Source organism: Lacerta agilis, chromosome 2 (assembly GCF_009819535.1).
Source record: "Lacerta agilis isolate rLacAgi1 chromosome 2, rLacAgi1.pri, whole genome shotgun sequence".
NCBI lineage: Eukaryota > Metazoa > Chordata > Lepidosauria > Squamata > Lacertidae > Lacerta > Lacerta agilis.
In genome coordinates, this window is record NC_046313.1 from 37107295 (window position 1) to 37129531 (window position 22237).

At 44.1% G+C, this 22237-nt stretch overlaps 1 protein-coding gene across 1 annotated transcript; it reads right to left on the reverse strand.

Annotated features, from left to right (window-relative positions):
• Positions 1-2813: 2813 nt before the first annotated feature.
• Positions 2814-21176, reverse strand: CDRT1 (CMT1A duplicated region transcript 1). The gene is made up of 14 exons (XM_033139534.1): positions 20486-21176; positions 19551-19694; positions 17540-17746; positions 16607-16734; positions 16201-16320; positions 15677-15786; positions 14865-15068; positions 13599-13720; positions 12516-12664; positions 11270-11412; positions 9636-9794; positions 8646-8911; positions 5850-5984; positions 2814-3889 (listed from the first exon to the last, which is right to left on the reverse strand). Exons 1-14 carry the CDS (start codon positions 21021-21023, stop codon positions 3018-3020), a joined length of 3297 nt encoding a protein of 1098 aa, XP_032995425.1. The 5' UTR covers positions 21024-21176; the 3' UTR covers positions 2814-3017.
• Between the last annotated feature and the right edge of the window lie 1061 nt (positions 21177-22237).

A 22237-nucleotide genomic window follows, 5' to 3' on the forward strand; every position in this document is an offset into this window, starting at 1 on the left:
GCTCCACTAGTTAGAACTAGAAAATTTAAGAGCGACCCGCTTCTTGAACTTCCGGGAGTAAAAAAACAACAACGAAGAGCATCCGTGTTGGCCGACAGATAAAAGATTCAGAGGGACACATTTCGAGTTCCACGTACCAGTATTTCCGCGTTTTCATCGGCAGCTGTTTTAAATGTGTCCTAGGGCGGAGTGGAGAATATCGGGTGCCTTCGCCGGCGTATTGGGGACTGAGTTGCTGCAGCGGGATGTCCACCCAAAAACGAAAAGAAGCTGCAGGAGGGACGGGAGGCTGTGCTTTTCCCAACTCACGGCTTATTTCGTGTGTTTTAATGCCGTTGCATGTGAATCCGAATGCCAAATACCTGTGTATATATATAGCCGCTTATTGCAAAGGGAAGCAATGGTGTTGAGAGAACGGCTCACAATATTTTCCATCCACCACCACTCCACTCCTCTCCTAAGATACTATTCATATTATACAGGGAGAGACCATCACCCTATATTGCCCCTTCAGGCCCCCTCCAAACCCAAATCCAGGTGTCAGTTGCATGCAGAAGCCAGCACTTGCATGGTTTCAATGTTGACAAGCTTGTTCTGTAATGCTACCTGCTGTTCAGTCACACTGAGCAACATTAAAATCTTGACTTTCTCAGTTGATTTCTACAGGCTCCAGTCATTTCTGCCTCAGTGGAGATCTCCCCTGTCCTTCCCTATTTGTTGCTGTTTCCATATCATTCGGTTTGTCGTGTTTCTTCTGCAGGTGGTTTCATCCTTTCCAGAAGGTTTTAACTATTCAGACTATTTTAACTATTCAGTGCAGCTATTTGAGGCTGTTCCCATCAAAGCTTTGAGGAGTGTAGCCAAAATGAGCTAGCTGTACACGTGCAACAGCAGCACGGTTAAAATGCTGCAGATTCTTTACAGGCAGTAAACACTGCTGCGCTCTGTGAGACTGAGGGTATGTACACAATGGTTTCAAGTTGCTGTTCCCACCAGAGAGGGGGCAGGGAGGTCTTCACATGATGTTCATTGCCTAATCCAGTTCACTGAAGCTGCCCTCTGTGCAAGTGCTATCACCCGTGTGTGAATGCACAATGCTGCCCGAAATGTACACACCTCAGCTTAACTGTGGCTTCTATTTTCTAATCAGATTAAAGCTGGTTTGAGGGGAAAACGCATCAAACAGGAGTATTTCTCAAGAAGTCACAGGATACCTATGGATTATGGCTATGTCATGCCTACTCAGCTTCAACCACCAGTGGTGGGAAGGTGCTGGAGGCAAGCAGTAATGTGCACACAGCTTTAGGTTGCAATCTGGGAATCAGTCACATTGAACTTGATGGTACGTAGTAGAAATGACTAGGATAGCACTGTAATTTCAGAGTAAATTTGCAAAGGAACAGGCCAAAAGGCAGCATGGCAAAATTTCAGCATGGCAAAAGCTGTTAAGAACCTCTATACCAAATATGGTATTTAATGTCAATAAGAAGAACTAAATACTCATAGTAAATCAGTGGCCAGAGTCAGGAAAAATTAGATGGTGGCTTATGCTATCTTTGCAAACATATGAGATGGTTAGCTGTTGCTAAAACTGCTTATAAACGGTAAAAAGAAGTCTAAAGGACAGAAAGACCAGCACCAACTCAACTGCAATTTGCATAGAAAATTACATTTATTCATTCTATTTTCCCTTTGCCCCACCCCCAAAGTAGGACTAAGGACAAATTTAATTGTTTATTTTGTTTATTAATTTATCTGCAATATTAACACAAAGCCTGTAAACTGTCAGGATCTTTGGGTGGCTTACAATGTTTAAATTAAAACAAAAACAATAAAACCAACCATAAAATAATAATTTAATAACATGTAATTTAAACAACAACATTTCAGTTTCAGCTGGTCTCACCAAGTTAGATTTACAGCTCTGTGCCAAGATGGGGATCATCTGGTTGGACTTCTTTCAAATGGGATTAGTTATCCCTTTGTCTTCCCCCTTGTATAATTTGTGAACCACACAAAGTAGGTGTCAAAGACAAATCAATGCCAAAACCACACCAGCATCTGGGACAAAATGGATCTGCTCAAGCATACTCTCAGACCTGTCACTCTAAGGTATATTTTAGGCTTTCAGTGTTAGGGGAACAACATTGTCCTAGATACTTTGAAGTTTAAAAAAATACTTAATATAAAAAACCCAACCAATACAAATAACATTTAAAAACACTAAATAAAAACCACACTAATAACTAAAAAGTTACCCCAAACTATTAGCCAGCCAAGCATAAACTCAACATATTAACAATTTAGAATATTGTATAGGATTAGCAGTCTAATTTATTTCAACTAGAGAAGGCTGCAGAGAGAAAAAATTGTCTTTAAGGCCCACTTAAACATGAAGTGGGATAGAGACAGTCTGATATTGCGGGGAATTTAATATGCTGCTCTTTCCACCCAGTTTGGAAGATGGGAACAAGACCCACATGAAAAGCAACAAGTGAGGAAACAAGTTCATTACAAAGCAGGTACCGCTGTAAGAGCTGTTGTAGCCAGGTTTCTTTATTTTGTGAACATATATTAATTGATAGTGACTCTTGGAAACTTGGAGGATGTCCAAAGTTTAGGCATTTTCATTAAGATTTGGGCTATATGGTGAGCTTTGAGAAGTGTACACACAGTCTTAGAAACAAAGCTTACAAACAGAATCATTGTAGAGTCATGTTAATAAACCTTTCTCTAGAGACCAGGATCATTTGTAAACTACACTCATTGCAAACTGGAAAGACCTTTCTTTGGGGAGTGAAGCAGCTTCCCCATCATACCCCCCCCCCCCCAGTGCAGCCCTGAGTCCCACCTTCTCAGCTATGTGAAAATCTGGATAATTCAATAGTTTGTTAGCATTTTCTGAAAGGTAGCTTCAAGCTGGGAGAAAAAATTTAGCCCAAAGCTCTCCAGTGCCAGCTGTTTGGTTTGTAGTCAGTTGTTTAGAAGGACTAGCAGGCTGCTTTGAAAAGCGAAGCTCAGATGAAAACATTCTCTCCAAGTTCAGGAGCTGCAACTTTGCCCTCCTTGTTGAAATCATCGATGGGAAGACCTTTAATTTTCTTTAGCCAGGCATTTTTACACTCTTTTTCTCTGTTTGCTATAACCTTGGTCTTCTGTGCCTGATACTCATGCGCCTTAGCTTCTTCATACTCTTTCATCTGTTGGGTTGTCAAAAGCCGGAACCCAGAATTGAGCCGGTATGGGTTTGGGGTGTGGGTGAAGAAGAGTTTTGGTCGCCGTGGTATCTTGTCTCTATCAGGTTGGGCAATCTTCATTCGGGGCACTTTGATGGATTCGACTGAGGTTGTAAAGTGACCAACGACATGCCCTATGGTAGGTGGAGATGGCATCTTTGCCTGGCGTGAAATATTTTCCCCTCTGGCCAAGGTGCTGCACGATTTGGAACGTGTAATAGTGGGGGCTGGAATGAAGGATTTCACCTTGCTTCCAAGCAAGGAGTTCTTTACGCTGATCTGCAGCGTTTTGGTTTCATAAGGTATGGAAATCCTTTCCATGCCGAGCATGCAACGGGCAGCCTTCAGTCGTTTCAGCTGGGTGGATGGATCCATTTTCAGTTGCTCTGGACTTTGGGCAGCAGGGGTCTTTTTGGGCGAATCTTTCTTGAGAAAGGCAGGCCCCCAGGCATCTTTGATTTTCATATTGTATGCCATGTTGGCACTGACCTGGTCTGTCTGGTAGGCATGCTGCATTGTGCTAACAGTGAGAAGTATCTGGTCACCAGACAGGGGACCATGGAAACGCTTCTTCTTTATGTGCTTTATGAAAGCATCATCATCCTGGTCCAATGGAAAGTTGCTGGCTAAGGGCTTTTCTTCTAACTCATCTCCTGTTTACAAAAATAAAAGTGAGATGAGTGAAGATTAGAACCTGGGGGAAGGCAGGGCAGAACTTGGAGCACAGATCTGGGCCCCTTCTTGGTAGAGTAAATGATCAGAAGACCCCCCCCCCAAAAAAACTAAGTCTTTTTTTAAAAAAAAAACCACCCGTGGCTTGAAAGAGGAACCTATGGGGATGGTGGAATCAGGAGCCCCACTGTCAGAAGAGCTAGAAGAAGAGTATCTAGCTTCCTGCTGAATGCTTCCCTTCCCTTCTCTCTGTGAGACTGGGGTGTGTGGTTTGTGCAGGATGTTGCAGGGGGGCTGAATGACTGAATATGGGTGGGTGGGTAAGGGCCTGCAAAGCCTGATGAGTAGAGCAGGATGGGGAGAAGGCATGAGTGTTTCTTTTGGTGGGGGGAATAAGTCATGTTGGATGACACTTTAGTTTTAAAGGCGAGAGTCCAAAGAGGGAAGGGATATGACTGTAAGAGGAAGGGGTGGTGGCAGATGATAAGCTTGTTGCTCAATGGCTCGCAAAAATGTGGAGCTCACTCTGCACATTACCACGTAAAGGAGGGCCCAAAGTCTTCAACTCACCTAACTGTAGCACTGGGTTTACTGTGAGATGAATTCATAGTTGCTGATGATGTCAAAGTGGTTGCCATGGTGCGCCAAGACAAGCACAGTTCCAAGCTATTATTATGTCATGCAGGAGTGTGAGGTGGATGTTATGGAGACGAAGGGTAGAGTACGTGTTTGACATTTGTACGATCTAAAATGCATATTGTCTCTGTTTCTCTTTCTAATTTAACATCCCTATGGACGCAGGTGGCGCTGTGGTCTAAACCACAGAGCCTAGGGCTTGCCGATCAGAAGGTCGGCGGTTCGAATCCCCATGACGGGGTGAGCTCCCGTTGCTCGGTCCCTGCTCCTGCCCACGTAGCAGTTTGAAAGCACATCAAAGTGCAAGTAGATAAATAGGTACCGCTCCGGCGGGAAGGTAAATGGCGTTTCCCTGCGCTGCTCTGGTTCGCCAGAAGCGGCTTAGTCATGCTGGCCACATGACCCGGAAGCTGTACGCCGGCTCCCTCGGCTAGTAAAGCGAAATGAGCGCCGCAACCCCAGAGTCGTCCGCGACTGGACCTAACAGTCGGGGTCCCTTTACCTTTACCTTTTTTACCTACTGCTTTGTGGTGCTTTGTTTATCCCATTTGCCACCTGGGTCTTTATTATTTCACTTTAACATGTAGTAAAGGATATTCCCATGCCCTGACCCACATTTTACTTTCCCTACCCTCATATTCCGTCAGCCTGTTTTAAAATCTACATTTCCCCCCCTTCCTGTTTTGCCAAGTCAATAGCAGGTTCCTTTGATGGACCATAGAGCGCTTAGTGAGGGGAAATATTTTTATTTGAACAAAATAGGTGTAAAACCACCCCAAACAATCAATGGTCCACCCTCTTACACAAAGAAACAATCACGAAGAAGCAATCCCCGCAATACCTTCACTCAGACAACCCACATATAGCACCAGATCACCAAATCCCTTGTTCCAGCCATGGGGGGCCTCAGGAACAGCAGCATCCAGTCTGTGATGTAGCAATGTCGACTATGTTGCTCTGCACCCAGGCTCTCTGTAACGAATGCCTCCATGGTCGCTACCTGTGGTGATTAGGTCTCCTCCCAGTCCCCATAATCTGGGCAATCAAGCCCCAGCTAGGCTACCCTCAATAGCAGGAGTGCTCCTGCGAGGACATGTGGCCTTAAAGGAGCGGTTGATTGCACAAGGCCAATCCTAAGCCTGCTCGATCCTTCTTTGGCGTTTCCACTACACCTCCCAAATCTACCATTTGCATACTGTTTATTTTGAGTATGCTAATCAGCTCTAGTGGCCTAAAGCTGGACTACAGGAACAAATGGCACCTTTAAATGCAGCTGTACAGTTTCAATACATCATGGTTCCTTACCTACTAGAGTTGTTACAGATTTTGAACGCTCAGCAATAGAAAAGAGTTTAGTTTGCTCGTCTGGCTTCATTTCCAGGGTTACCACATTTTGGCGCATCCTGGGAGGAGGCTCCTTCAAAATTTGATATCGAAGAGCTAGAAAAGAAGGGAATAATTTCAGCTGCTGTCCCAAGCACACTTTTTGTGAAGGAAGTCCTACTGAATTCAGTCGGACTTTCTTCCAAGTATATGAAAATATGGCTATATGGCTGCAATCTTTGTGTTTTGTGGACCAGTGGGACTGTGCATGCCAGTGAGCTTGTGCTTATCAGTTTTGTATCAGCTACAAACATCCTGAACATATATGGGCAATGTATCACTTGATACAGTGGTACCTCGGGTTGTGGACACGATCCGTTCCGGGATGCTGTTCATACCCCGAAAAGTCTGCAACCCGAGCGGCGATATCGCGCATGCGCGACCTGCGCAGAACGCTTCTGTGCATGTGCAGACCACATAGAATGCTTCTGTGCATGCATGCACGGCGAAACCCAGAAGTAAACACGCTTTTAAAGTGAAAAAACACAACCCGCAGCTATCATAACCCGAGGTATTACTGTATCTGTTTCCTCTCTCCAAAAATTCTAGTTAATTTGAATATTGCAACGGTTTGTGAAATTAGAAAAATGTGAAAAGTGGTCTGATAGGACTTCTTCACTGAAGGGATATCTAACCACTGAGTAGTTGGTCTTGTATAATTCTTATTAGAATACATTCAAAAGGAGTACTTCAGTAGAAACCAGTCTTACTCTTCATTATTCCAGAGAACCAATATCAAACCCATCTTGCAAAACTACACAAGGATTTCTGATTAATATTCCTAGGAACCCAGAAATATCCAGCCTTTCTTTCTGTAATGGAGGTAGGTTTTATAATTTTTTTAATGCTGCTTTTAATATATTTGTTATATGTTTATTGTTGTTAAGTTGCTTTGAGTAACTTTTGTATATGAAAAAAAGAAAAGTGACTAATAGGTTTAATCAATAACAACCTAGGCAGAATGTCATCAAGCTGAATATGACGCCATCTGAGGAAGGGAAGGTGGCCCTAGATTGTATCTTTTCTAATCTAAAAGTCCTCATGGAGAACCTTTTAGGGGTCACGTGACAGTCGTGGGTGTGGCCCAAGTGGATGAACAATGGATGTAACTTTTATCTTCCTACAGTAGCTGAGACTCTAGCCATAGAAAAGTGCTAGGTTTCTGCATGTGCATGTGCGCACATGCGCACACGCACACACCCATGTGTCTCCATCCTTCATCCAGGCGAGTAAGAGGTGTTATCCTATTGTAAGGATGCATTGCAGTCAGGGCTGGATTTGGTCTCTGGGCATAAGGTCCCCCAATCCTGCTCACAAATCCCTGATTATATTACATGAGTTCCGCTGTTTACCTATCCACAAAACAGTATAAAGTAGGACATTGCAGAGCGCTTGTGTATTAAAACCTACAGATAATTCTGTCTCTCTTCAAACAGCCACCAATGACCTGAAATATCCCCACACAGCCATCTGTTTTGCATATGTACCCAGAGCTGGTTCATATGCTCAGATTTAGGTTGATCTTGCTTTACCCTGCAGCAAACTGAGTGGGCAAAAGGAGTCTGATTACTCAGCACTTGCACAACTCAGTGGCTGCACTGGGGTGTCATGCTAAAGCATAGTTTGATGAACAAGCTGGAGCGAGCCACCGCAAGCCTCAGGTTTCAAAGGTCACCCATCTTCTCTGGCACAGCCATGAAGAGGCACTTGGAAGCTCTCACTTCTGCTTAGCCACAGCTTGTTGAGTTCTTCAAACCAATAAGCTGTGCTTAATGTCAATGTAGTTCAAAGCTAAGGTAAAGGGACCCCTGACCATTAGGTCCAGTCGCGGACGACTCTGGGGTTGCTGCGCTCATCTTCCTTTATTGGCCAAGGGAGCCGGCGTACAGCTTCCGGGTCACATGGCCAGCATGACTAAGCCGCTTCTGGCAAACCAGAGCAGCACATGGAAATGCCGTTTACCTTCCCGCCAGAGTGGTACCTATTTATCTACTTGCACTTTGACGTGCTTTTGAACTGCTAGGTTGGCAGGATCTGGGACCGAGCAATGGGAACTCATCCCGTCACGGGGATTCAAACCGCCGACCTTCTGACCGGCAAGCCCTAGGCTCTGTGGTTTAACCCACAGCACCACCCGCGTCCCAGTTCAAAGCTAGCTTGTGTCAAATAAACCATCGCTAACGTTAACCATGGTTTTGCAGTTGGGGCAAAACAAACAGGCTGTGGTTAAGCAAAACCTTCCAAACTCTTCCTTGTGGCCACAGCAGAGTGGCAGGGCCAGTTGTGTGAGCCCAAGGCTCACTGCAGCTTGCTCTCATAATCCTAAATGATGATATATCCTTCAACCTTAGGTCCCCGGATGTTGCTTGACTACAGTTATCATCTCTAACCATTGGCTAAATTGGCTGCATATGATATGAGTTATAGTCCAACAACATTTGGACTATAGATAGATTTTTCATTCCTCTTTGTGAGAAAAGGAGGATCAGACCACCCTTTTACTGCATGTCAAATGCAACATAGATCAAATGTGATGCATATCATCACAGGGTATTTGAATTTAAAGGAGAGATGACTGAGGCTGTATACAAGCCATCTAAACACCCTGGGAGAATTTGTAAATGGGTGAAGAAGTCCATCCCTTCTTGACACCTACCAACACTTGGAGGATTTCACCTGCCGTTTAACTTAATACTTGATGGGCATTAGGAGCAGTACCTGGAGTAGCATCTCTGAAGTATTTCGTCGACTTCCGAATAATGTCATAGGAAATTACAGTTTTGGTGTTGTAAAGCTTCCATTTATTCTTGTGGGACCGTTTCTTCCTCCCAGAAAGTAAATGGGATGGCAATATTTGCGATGTTTTGTCGTCAAATTTGCTCTTTTCTTTCCTTTTAGCCTGTTGTTCAGAACCTACTGTGTGGTCCCAAACTACTTCCTCAAACTGGAACAAAACCACACTGCCCAGTGCATTGACCAGTAGCCTAAAAGAAAGACAAAGGTAGCGAGAAAACACCATGGGCAACTGTCAGAAAGTACCAAACGAGTAGTGCTATAAACTGAGGAGTGTGGCATTATTAGAACCTTCCATCTGCGAGGAAGGAAAGGTCGTATCATAGATGTCAACTTTTCCCTTTTTTAAAGGGAAATTCCCTTATTCCAAATAGGATTCCTCGCAAGAAAAGGGAAAAGTTGACAGCTATGGGTAGTATGGATGTAGCTTACTGCCACACTGCCTTTCTCTGCAACTAGGGACATGATTATTTTTTTACCCAAATGCAAAAAGCAATCACGTGGAGGGGTGAGGATTATAGAATTGTAGCAAATGGGGGAGGAGAAAATTTTAAACTCTTGTTCCCTTGGTGCAGTCCTAATGAAAATTGCTCCCCCAAAGCTGCCATTTGCACGGGGGATGGTTTCATTGACTTCATATAGATGTTAAACAGCCATAGGGGATAACATCAAACCCTGAGGAACCCTGCACTGAAGACTCCACAGGGCTGAAGAGCACTCCCCAAGCGTCACTCTCTGGAAACATCCACCCAAATAGGACCGGAACCACTGCAAAGCAGTGCCGCCCCCCCGCAACTCAGACGGTCACTCCAGAAGAATACCAAGACCCTTCACATGGCTGCCCACACATTTCCTCAGAAATGTATATGACAACCTTTATTATTTAAGAACTGGGAAATAATGTCTGCAACCTACTTGTTTTCTACTATACAGAAGGACACCACGGGGTCACCTCTGCTATTGGCTCTCAAAACTCTCAGGCAGGTCCCAGTCAGGAAGTTGAATATGCGTATCTTCCCATCCGCACAGCCACTGATGACTCTGAGATAGATAAATCCCAGGGACAGAACCTCCCTACAAACAAGGAAAGTTGTTGAAATACTGTAAGGGTGTCTTGGTGTAGAATGATGAATTAACACTCCTCAAAGTAAACAAATGGAGGATATGTTTTACAAGGAATATTCATGACTGAGGTGAAGTTGGGGAGGGGATTATTACTCCACTAGTACAACTTTGTCTATTTGCACATACGCGTAGAATGCACATAATGCAGTCAATGTTCATTAATTTGAATTAGTCTATTCTGAGTAGAACTTAGTGGAATACCACCCCTAGTTCCTACCCTTCCCTCATGTGTTACTCTGAGCAGAAAATATGTCAAGCAAGTGCTGTTTACTAGGGAAATGACAAATTGGGGTTTAAACAGGCTGCCACCTGAAGTGAAAAGTTACTGCAAGAACGCACCCGGATCAGCAGAGCGCTAAACATAAGCAAACAAAATGTGAGCCAATTTACTTTTAGGCAGTTGAGGGAGAAAGGAAGTCAACACCGTGTTGAAGGATTGTATGCTGACATAAGGGGCTGGGTGAAGAACTGCCTGAACCGAGAACTGGCATTGGCTCGAGTCCAGAGATGCTAGAGGCACCTTCTTGTGTGCCAAGACAGGCCAGCAGGAACCTGGGAGAAGTGAGAGGAACTTAGAGGACCACAGAGAGTACAGCAAGGGTAGGTGACTCTTCAACTGTTCCAGTTACAGGTGGGTAGCCGTGTTGGTCTGCCATAGTCGAAACAAAATAGGAAATTCTTTCCAGTAGCACCTTAGAGACCAACTGAGTTTGTTCTTGGTATGAGCTTTCGTGTGCATGCACACTTCTTCAGATAAGAAGAAGAAGTGTGCATGCACACGAAAGCTCATACCAAGAACAAACTCAGTTGGTCTCTAAGGTGCTACTGGAAAGAATTTCCTATTTTGTTTCTTCAACTGTTGTTGAACTCCAGCCTTCATCAGCCCCAGCCAGCATGATCACCAGCTCTAGTGAATGAAGAGGCACAACTTACTGCCATTCTGGAGTAAAGTAGTCTGATGGGGATGGAAAGTGAAAAATGGCCACCATCTTTCAGAGGCCTGTAACCACATGCATTCTTTCTTGCTGTATCCTTTCATTACCAGTTCACAACACACACACACTTTTGAGATGCGATACCGGTATATACTAAATATTAACTGAAGTGGTAAATCCTATGAACAGCTTTAACGTAGAGGACCTTTGAAGGTGGAGACAAGCCATTCATAGTAGAATCATGCTAGGTTTTTTGGTCTTGCCATCTTGGAGGTGGGTGGGAGTTAAAAGGAAAGATAAACTTTGTATGGTACAAAAGCTGAGAGCTGCCTCATCTCGTACAGAAGGGATTTTGGCAATAGGGAAGATTCACGCTTCCAGTTAGCTTTATCCTATATAAAAAACTACTCCAAACACATAAGGATCAAGAGTCATTGCGAAGGACATCACAAAGTCTGCAGCTTTTCGATTTGAATAAACAATACCTACATGGGGTGTCTGAAAGCCCCCAGGCATCTCTTGTGATTTCCCATCATGCTCCATCCCAGGATATAGCCGTCATTGCTTCCTGTCACAAGATGCCACTCATCAAACGACAGGCACGTCACAGGGCCCAGATGCCCTTGTAAAGTCTGGAAAACGAAACAGGTTTGTTTTTGCATGCTCTTTAGAGGCTTCCAGCAACCACAGGATTATGATGTCATTGTTTACTTTGTTGGTGCTAAAGATGTGACTAACCTCCACTGGCCGCCTGTTGCTGATTGCTAAGCATCTAACCCAAGGGTAGGCAACCTAAGGCCTGTGGGCCAGATGCGGCCCAATCGCCTTCTCAATCCAGCCCACGGACGTTCCGAGAATTGGCGTGTTTTTACATGAGTAGAATGTGTGCTTTTATTTAAAATGCATCTCTAGGTTATTTGTGGGGCATAATAATTTGTTCATGTTTTTTTTTTCCCAAAATATATTCCGGCCCACCACATGGTCTGAGGGACAGTGGACCGGCGCACGGCTGAAAAAGGTTGCTGACCCCTGATCTAACCTATCAGAAATGTCAGCTTTCTTACTGGAGTGGAAGGGGATCAATAGAACCCCTTTGAAAACAGTGGGGGGCAAGGAATCATTCAGACTGATTAGGCTAATTTCAACCCCGGGGAAATTTGTAGAAAGCATAATTAAAACTTTACCAGTGATTAAACATATAGACGGACAAACCCTGCTAAAGAAAGATCAGCAAGACTTTCTCACAGAGAAGGTTTGCCTCACCAAACATTCAGAATTCTATGAGTGTGTCACAGACATGATATATTTCAATTAGCAACCACTTTTGGTGAAGTTGCACACTAAATTCCTATTGCTGCCTAGAAACCCCCTGCTGCCAGTGGCAGTTCCCATATTTCGCTCTGAATGAGTGGTCACTGTAAGCCAGCTCTCTTCTGATTGTTTGACGCTTGCATGGGTTAGTTCCTTTGCTATCCCTGTATTCATGAAATGCCAAAGAAGCTTGAAAGGTCTCCCTGACCTTTCTCTGTGTTACCAAGGAAGATAGAGTCCCATTGTTTGCATACAACCTTTTGGCAGTAGAAAAGTATGGAGGGCCATATTAGCCTCTCGCCCACCCCCACCCCCTGCCTGAGTTTCCCCACCACTGCTCTGACTCCACCTTAAATGTGTTGCTTGGTGCCACATACTGAACTGACAGCATTTTCAGAGTCAGCCACTGCTTTATAAGTCTTACCTTTATCAGTAGACATGTCTCAGCATGCCACACTTTCACTATGCCCTTATCGCAGGCACTCACGACATATGTGTCGTTCATCTTAGCAGCCCAAACAATAGCTTTGTGCACGAAAGTCTTAATGCACTTTCCAGTTTCTATATCCCACACTGTGAAAAACACAAAAAGATGCTGTTAATTCATTTTCAGCACAACCCTGAGCAGTCTCCTGGTGCCATTAAGCTGAAGTGATGAGTGCAGGATCTCAGAGATCTTGCCAAAGACACAGACAGGCTGGGAGATGGACAGTACTCTCTTGCAAAAAATCTCTAAAGGTGGCAGCATATTTAGCAGTAACATCTGCTCCAAAGAATCACTCAGTCCCCTTCCTCCTGAGACCGGTAGGGTGACCAAGCAACCCCCAGCACTTGCTCTGGAAGCAGAAAAGAATATCCCAATGAGGACCAAGCAGCCTTAGTGGCCTTCAGCCAAAATAGAATGCTGAGTGTCCACTGGAGATGAAAAATGGAAAACTGTGCATGAACAGTCTTGCTTGCGCCCCTTGCAACTTATGGAGGAAGGCATGATTGGCACCTTGAACTGGAACACTCCTGTTAGATACAGTGGTGCATTGATTCTTGAACTTAATCTGTTCCATTCGACTCCCGAAACTGTTCAAAAACCAAGGCGCAGCTTCCGATTGGCTGTAGGAGCCTCCTGCACTCAAGCGGAAGCCACATCGGACATTCGGCTTCCAAAAAACACTTGCAAAATGTAACACGTATTTCTGGGTTTGCAGCGTTCGGGAGCCGATTTGTTGGGCAACTAAGCCGTTCGAGAACCAAGGTACGTCTGTATTGAGGATGCACTGCAACACGTTGTTATTCTGCAACAGGAGCCTTCTAATGACTACAGTTCCCAAGATTCTTGGGGGGAACCATGTTTGTTTTAAAGTGGTATGATTCTGCTTTAAAAGTATCTTGCTAATGTTGTCCTAGTCCTGCATTATAATTGTTTACCCTTTCATTCTGCAAAGTTTAAATTTAACTATAGGATGTAGATTTTCCCATATTCCCCCTGGGAGACAGGCAGCTTTTTGCTTACGTTTTGCTGTGCAGTCTTTAGATCCAGACACAAACTTGCTCTTACACAAATCCAAGCAAGTGATGCTTCCCGTGTGACCGTTGAAAATTTTCACACACACCCCAGTGAGGATATTCCACATTCTAAAAGATACGGATGAAGAGGGTGAGAAGAAACTAATGATGAAGTTGCATGTGTGTTACCAGCTTAAAACATAGCTGGCTGTGTCCCCCCCCCATCAATTTGGATCAAAACGGGTTTAGGGAAAATTGCATCAAAATGCAGTATTTCTCAAGAAACAACAGAATGGATATACATTGTGGCCAACACTGTGCATACATTGCTTTCCAAACTAGTAGCGGAAGTGCATGAGATGCTAAGTAAACAGAAGAGTGTACCCAGCCAGAATGTAATGAGTTATTGAAATGTCAAGCATATCTAGATAGGGGTGCAACCAAACAAATGGGAATAAATATCTGGAAGCAGTATACTTTGCACGGTTTTTCTCTTATTTGGATTCCGATACTGGGGTTAATGCTTCATTTCCCCTTTTCTACTATGTAGCCTACCAAGGTGAGATTGAATTGGTAGATATGTGCATGAAAATTTCTTTAAGTACTGACATTCCATTCACCTTCTTGTCCAATCTGTTGGTACCAGGTTTTATAGCTTCTAGTATGTACTAAAGTTTAAATAATTTGATGATATGGGTATGATATATTATGGAATACAATGTAACACGTGGCACTATACTGTTTTTGTTTTTTTAAATGTGCTTTCTAGGTTTCAATAAACAATGTTCAGAAGCTGACACTCCCTAAAGAACTCGAGCCACCAACAAATTAGTCCACCAAAAATTTATTTGAAATTCTGCTGGTGAGTTGCAAGTGCATTGCTGTTTCATTTGCTGTTGTGTTCTGTAGTCTGTGGCTCTGTATTTCATTACTGTGTGAAGTGCCCTGGAATTGCAGAATGGAGGATGGTATGTAATAATTATTTAAAAAATAATAATACAGTAGCTAATTCTGGAACTCTCTGGCTCCAACCATCATTTGCTATGGCTCCACCCAGTGCTGGAACGCACCTCTCCACAGATTACCCCTGAGCCCTCATCCTTGTTGTCGGAGTACATAACTTATTTTAGACTCAAGGAGCATAATAAAGTATTTGTAAGCCCCAGCAGCAATGAAGCACTCAAGGGATGTTGAATTAAATGGGCTGTAAGTACCTTTAACATCCTCCAAAAAAATAAAATAAAAATGCAATGTTAGGATCAGCACAGCTCACCTGATGCTGAGATCGTAGCTGCCACTCAGAAGCAAACCTTTCTGTTCATTGAGGTACACAGCCCGGATGCTACCAGCATGTCCCAGAAAGACAGGTGGGACATAGTGCATCTCATTCACATCCATCAAACGGACTTTCCGGTCCACAGAACCAACGGCCATCAGCTTCCCACCACCATAGTGAATCACTCTGTTTGGATCCAAACTGAAGAGGAAGCGAAAGTTGAAGGGAGAACCTGGTTTTATTTGATATACTTATTTCTTTCATATCCTGCCTTTATTCCATGGTGGAATTCATCATGACAGCTAATATAGTATTCCCAGGAGGTCCCCCATCCAAGCAGCAAGCACATCCAGACCTGCTTAGCTTCATATGCCTTCACACCACACCCCTGTTTGTAGCAACAGAAGCAACACTAACCAAACATTCATCCTTGCAGTCATTTTTACTATTTCCCAATGTCTAAGCCAGGCTGCCCAGATCTGGTTTCCTCCAAGTTTTGTTGGCCTCTGTGAAGGAACTAAACTGGACTACTTGCATGTATTATGGGAGTGTACATCCTACTTGTACCACTTGTTGCAACTTATTCAGAGGCAGGAAGCAGGTAAAAGACACAGAGAGGTTTCCCTTAGCGTGATACTCCTGCAGACAAAGCTGTATGTGTTCACTATTTTGAAAATATCATCAGAGGTTCATGGGTTTACAAAATGCCCCATATGCTGTGGAACATCAGTTGTGAGGCACATCTAGAGATTTTTGGGGAGTAGGAGGGTGGAATGAGGCAAAGCACACTTCTTGCCAGGTACACATACCTGTCTATTAGAATCCGGACATTATACCCACTGCAGAAGACATTCCGTTCTTCCAACTTGACAGTGTCTACCTCTTGTCCATGATAAGCTTTGCGCAGGTATTCATTCTCCTTAAAGCAGAATGAGGAGCAATGATGACTGGTGATATGAGAGAATGACAAACGAGGAAGTAGGTGGCCTTCTGCTTCAACTGGCAGAAATGGGCTTCATCTCCACCACCACTTCCATCGTCAGAAGCCCCCTCTACCCAGTATGGAGAGTGTGCTAGGGCAAGACAGGTACGCGAACTCCCACCGCAAGCTGTGCACACACATGGGCTATTATTCCTTTCTTTGGGAAAGAAGGAGCATAGCTTCAGTTTGACACAGCTTCACACTCCCATACTCTAGGCATGGTTTCTCTCTGTGAGGTGCCAACAGAGAAATCAGCCAATGGCAGAGAACTGAATAGGGCCTGAGAATTTCCCACCACCTACTCAAACCCAATCCAAGAAAATCCAGGAATGCAGAACACCCACAATGCACCTTTACAGTTGTGATTGGCTTGGCCTTGCTTCGGATGATGTCACCTTCAGAGTTTATGCGAGGAATGGTAACATTGACTATTTGGGCATAGTTGGAAATTGCTCCTTTAGGGCATGACCCCTGCAACAGAAAGAATACAAAATTGTTTAGTTAAATATGTTAACATTGAGAAGCTGGAACAAAAATGGCTGCAGTTGGTGCAAGGTACTGCTTAACCTCTACATGGGAGGGCAGGTCCATCCTTACTGACTGCTGCACTCCGCACACTATGACTGCAGATACACAATACATTGAAAGCACATTATTTCCCCCAAAGAATCCTGGGAACCGTAGTTTGCCCCTCAAAGAGCTACAATTCCCAGAACCGTTAACAAACTGCAGGGGTTGAGGAGAATCCCACCAGTACCTGCAGGAATGTAATCTCACTTTGGAGCGCACGATTTGATATCATATCCTTCTTGATTAGTTTGACCAGGAAGTCCCAGTGTGCACTCACGTGGGCACATCTGTTCAAGGATTTCATGTCCAGCATTCCTACAATATCACAAAGAGAAGCTTGTTGCTCTGTTGCTTCCTAAAAGCGAAGCATTAGAAAGCTGCTTCAGGGACTTACTAGACATGCTGAAGCCCCTAAGCTTTTTCAAGTTTAAGATGCCATATAAAATTTAAAAAATAAATAAATAACAGAAAAGGCAATGGGAATAGAAATATTCCCGTGGGAGCAGACCCTCTGAAATAACGAAGTTTAATGTTTGCATATGTGGTGATGGTACAGGTAAGGATACAACAAAAAACTAACCATCTAACTAATACTTCTTATCTTTCAGTAAGCCCTGACCTGAACCCTTTTAGAATGTGGTTCTTTTTTGCGGGGTATTGTTTTTGGTTTGATTTTATATGTTGTGGTCTTGTTTGTGAACTGCCCCAAGACCTCTGAGTATAGGGCGGTGTATAAATTGAATAAATAACAATGATGGTGATGATGAGGATGAGGATGAGGATGATGATGATGATGATGATGGTGGTGTGTTTGATAACTTAAGGACACCTTCTGATTTTTAAATATATAAAATATAGCTATTTCTGCACAAATTAATGAATTCAATATGACAATTAATTATGTTGCCATTAAGTATATTGTTGTCATATCAGAGCAATATTGTATGCTTTAGAATCTGCTTTCCCTGTTCTCCTTTTTAACCAATTATGTAAAACATTAAATTTAGTTTTTAAAATAATGTATTTAGGGATTCCTCATAATCTGAAGCCCTGGAATGTGGCTTAATTTAGCTTGTGTGTAAGTAAATCTGGCACTGTGAGGAAGGCAAGAGGTTCTTACGCAATATGAACTTGGACAAGTGGATGGGCAGACAGCGAATGAAGTCTTTGAACTTGTTGATTTTGAAGGGCTTTGTGGGATGGGTGGGTACAGGCTCTGTGACATTCACTATGACAGAACTGCTGACGGCTTCATCCGTGTACTCTGAAATCACTTCAGAAATCTGATCTGACTCTTTGCTCCAAAACCTTTGCAAACGTAGACGACCTGTGGAGTGGATGAGAAAACCAACCAAAGAAGTATTACAGAGTGGCCATAAAAAGAATGGGTAGGATAAGAAGTTCAAGTTGCCCTCTATAGCCCCACAGTGAACACGCAGCCTGTGCCTTTGAGCAATTGGGCCTCCTCATACATATGTTAGTGGGACGGGGGTGGCGCTGTGGTCTAAACCACAGAGCCTAGGGCTTGCTGACCGGAAGGTTGGTGGTTCAAATCCCCGTGACTGGGTGAGCTCCCATTGCTCGGTCCCAGCTCCTGCCAACCTAGCAGTTCGAAAGCACAAAGTGCAAGTAGATAAATAGGTACTGCTCTGGTGGGAAGGTAAACGGCGTTTCCGTGTGCTGCTCTGGTTCACCAGAAGCGGCTTAGTCATGCAGGCTACATGACCCGGAAGCTGTACGCCGGCTCCCTCGGCCAGTAAAGTGACATGAGGGCCGCAACCCCAGAGTTGTCTGCGACTGGACCTAATGGTCAGGGGTCCCTTCACCTTTACCTTTATACATATGTTACATATGGACCGTGGCTTTCCAGATTTCCATTATGCCAACTGGGTAGTAGTTACTATTATTTACAAACAAGATGTGCCTCCTGGAGAAAACCCAGGAACAACGAAGAGTCATGAATTGACATAGAAGTGGTAGAGCTGCTGCTTCACAGGCAGAAGGTCCCAATCTCCACCTGCAGCATCTCCAAGTAGAGACCTTGGAAGAGACCCTGGTGTGAAATCATGGAGAAGTGCTGCCGGTTGCTGGGAACAACACTGAGCTAAACAGACCAGTGGTCTGTCTTGATTATCACTGATCTTATCAAAACATCCAGTACTGTGATTCTGGCTGTTGTCTATGCTTACAACTGGTGGACTGGATTGCTGGAAAGGGGCATGAGGTGGAATGACAAGCAGAACAGGATGGCCTGCCAGAGCTGCAGGGTGGTGCAGCTCAGGGGAAATGATCTGTGTGCATCAACAAGCCTTGACATAACTTGAGCAGGGAAAGCTGATCTCATCTTTCTGATTGGGAGTTTTCCAGCCATGACCTTGGGATGGCCAGCATGGCCACAGAAGCTATGCGGGAGAGCCAAGACTGCCACCAGAGTTGAAATCACAAGGAGGCAGTTAAGTAATGCCATAGCATGTTTTGTTCAGTGGCATTGCCCTCTATTCCCCACCCATCCACCTGCTCATACTGTGTGGACCTCTTTTGCTCCAGTGGGGTGCCACTCTTGGAGGCAGACATTGACATTTGGCTGGAAGACAAAGTCTAGTCTGTTGGATCAGCTGCAGAGGGTGGTGGGGTTGGCAGCATGAGCTTTGTTGTACACTGCTCTTGTGATAGGGATGGCATTGGTTAGGGTAATTTGATAAAAGGGAGATGTGAACAGCTCCCAGCCCCACCACAAGTTTAACTTCTAGCCTAAGGAAGAACTCTGGAGAACTTGAAAGCTTGCTCACTATTTTGTGACATTTTGGCTGACCCCAAAATAACTATGGATTTTGCATATTAAAAGTGGCATATATATATATATACAGTGGTACCTCTACTTATGGACGCAATCTCTCCCAGAGTGGCGTTTGCACCCCAAAAAGTCTGTAAGTAGAGCGCCGCTTCTGTGCATGTGCGTGATGTGATAGAGCACTCCTGCGCATGCGCGAAGCGGTGAACCTGGAAGTAAACACTTCCAGGTTCCCCATGTTTGTAACCAGAAAAAACGCAACATGAACCTAACGCAACGACATATATGACTGTATTAGGGATGGAAAATGGATGGATGGATAAATAGAATTAAATAATACCAAGTAAGTCACTCTTGTCTGAAGCAACCCCTGAGGTAAAACCAGAGGTGTGAGATGTGAGGTGGCTCCGAACCTGGGAGATAGATTTCTCTTGCTTCTTAAGAGGAATCACATCCTTGCTTGCTTGATCTTCATCTGGCACAGCTGGAAAGATTTAAATAACACAGGAGATAGAAAAAAACGAGAGAAAAAAACAGAACAGTAGGAGACAAACATTTCACGGGAAATGATTCTATAGGGAACCAGACAGAGGGCCTTCTCGGTAGTGGCACCCGCCCTGTGGAATGCCCTCCCATCAGGGGTCAGAGAGATCAACAACAACCTGTCATTTAGAAAATACCTGAAGGCAGCCCTGTTTAGGGAAGTTTTTAATTTGTGACTTTGTATTGTATTTTGGTATTTGTTGGAGGCCGCCCAGAGTGGCTGGGGAGACCCGGCCAGGTGGGCGGGGTATAAATAATAAATTATTATTAAATAATTATTATTACTATATCTAGGTTCTTTGCTCATTGAAGTCAGTGTCTGCAACCAAAGGAAGAGCAGTTACAAGGTATACTTAACATCGTCGTCTCTGAAGTCAGGTATGGGGAACTTGTGGCCCTCCAGATGTTAATGGACTCCCACTCCCATCAGACCCACCCAGAGGTGATGGCAATAGAAGTCCAGCAGCAGCTGAAGGTTCCTCACCACACCCACCTCTTCACGCGAACTTCTGAATGTAACTAGATCCTTGGGCAATGTAAGCTGGGACAGAGCGTTCAGTTTTGCTGGTTGACCACAAGCAACTAAGATGCCGGCTGCCCCACACAGATCTATGCAATGAGGATTAGCACAATAGTGAAAGGATACTGTCCATTTCCCCCTCCACACATTACTGGTGTGTCTGGTTGAGAGTCAGAGATAGCACCTTCAGCCCCCTAATGCATTAGTATTACCTGTTTTGTTGTCCGCCAATTCGCAAGTGGCCTCATCTTGGCTCAAGAGGATGCTAATCAGGTTGGCAGCCATCAGCAACAACTGTGAGTCACACATCTGCAGCAGAAGCAAGAGGTAGTTTGCTTTGCTCCAGAAACTGGCACTTAAGAACCACTTCCAGAGGTCTTCCATTGCATGCTCCAGTTTCTTTGGATTAAGTGCCCGGTCCAAGGTGGAAGATGCTGCGAAGCTAGAGCTGATGCAGGAACGGCTGTAGGTGAAATCCTTGCTATTGGTGCACTTCAGGAGGTTCCAGGCATACTTCAAGAGGTCTTGGCTTTGGAACCGCTTTATGATCCCCTTCAAGAATTGCACCTTAGAAATATGGCTGGCCCGCACAAACCACTCTTTGGTGAAGAGAGCCTTCCAGGACAAGATGCAGGATTTGCAGCGATAGCAAACAGGCACCAAGTCTGTTTGCTTCTCACACCGCAGATCTGGAGAGTACTCTAGTTTATATTCCAGGATCTGTGGAACCACTTCATGGTGGGTCTTCATTGTATTAGCCTGTGTCACACACACACACACACACACACACACCCTAACAGGCACAAGGGCCACCAGCCAAAGGCAAGCAAGCAACTTCCTAAGAGCCTCCCTCCATGACCCTAAATCTCTGTCTAGCAGCAACAGCTTTCTGTTTGTGGAACTCGTTATTTTTCAGAACTCCTAGGAGACACAGTTAGTACCATAATTCTCCTAGAACTTGCCAGGGCAAAACTGTCTGCAGCTAACATACCTTATAGATTCTAATAGATGGAGAGAGCTGCTTCTGTATCAAGATAGACACAGAAAGATCAAATATGGCTCCGGGTTCAGATTTTGCCCACAAAATACAGTTGTTGGGTGTACATTCCCCCCCAATAAACCCAGGACCTTTTGAAATCCTAAATTCCTGGGTGCCAAGCCCTGGAGAGTAAGTAGCTGCTGCCATCTCCCTCAAAATCTTGTGAGGATATTGGTGGGTCTTGAAGGGGAAGTCTATTTGAAAGAACCATGTTTTGTTTTGTTTTTGTCTCACAGGTGCTTATGCTTGTGTGCGTTTACCAGAAGTGTGATCCATGCAAAGTTACCATTAGTTTAACACATGTTGAGTTTACTCAAAAGTAAGTCTCATATCCAACTGGCCTCCCAGAAATTCTGTCTATTTGTTTCACTGTGCATCTTGGCCTACATTTTCCACTTAACTCATTCAACAGTAAGTCTCTCTCCTAATAAACTTACCAGACTCATTATAATTGAGCCCACAGTCTTCGGTGCTGTTTTTGTCTCCATGAGGAGCACTTTGAATTCACACAGAATCTCATCTCTCTATGCTTTCAGTTTGGGGAATTCCATTTGGCCCTCTTTCCAGTCTTCTTGGGATTTTACCATTCTAAAGGTGTTTGGCGCCATCTGACTTTAAATCATTTAATGAATTATTTCGATAGCAATAATTGCAAAGGAGACATCTGGTACTTGTTTACATCCCTTACACTGTGAAATCAATTCCTTCCAACTGTCTGCTTTGTGTTCAGTTTTGAAACCAGTCACAAATCTGTAATAAGGTCTGTGCTTATTGCATTACTACTACATTTCCGTCGTATTTGGTTTGCTTCCAGATGGTCACTATTCTGTGGGAGGAATTCAATCATATATTAGCACATTTAGGTTTGGGCTGCAAAAGTGGATTAAAGTGTTATTCTGCAGCAAGGTCACTAAAAAAAAGAACC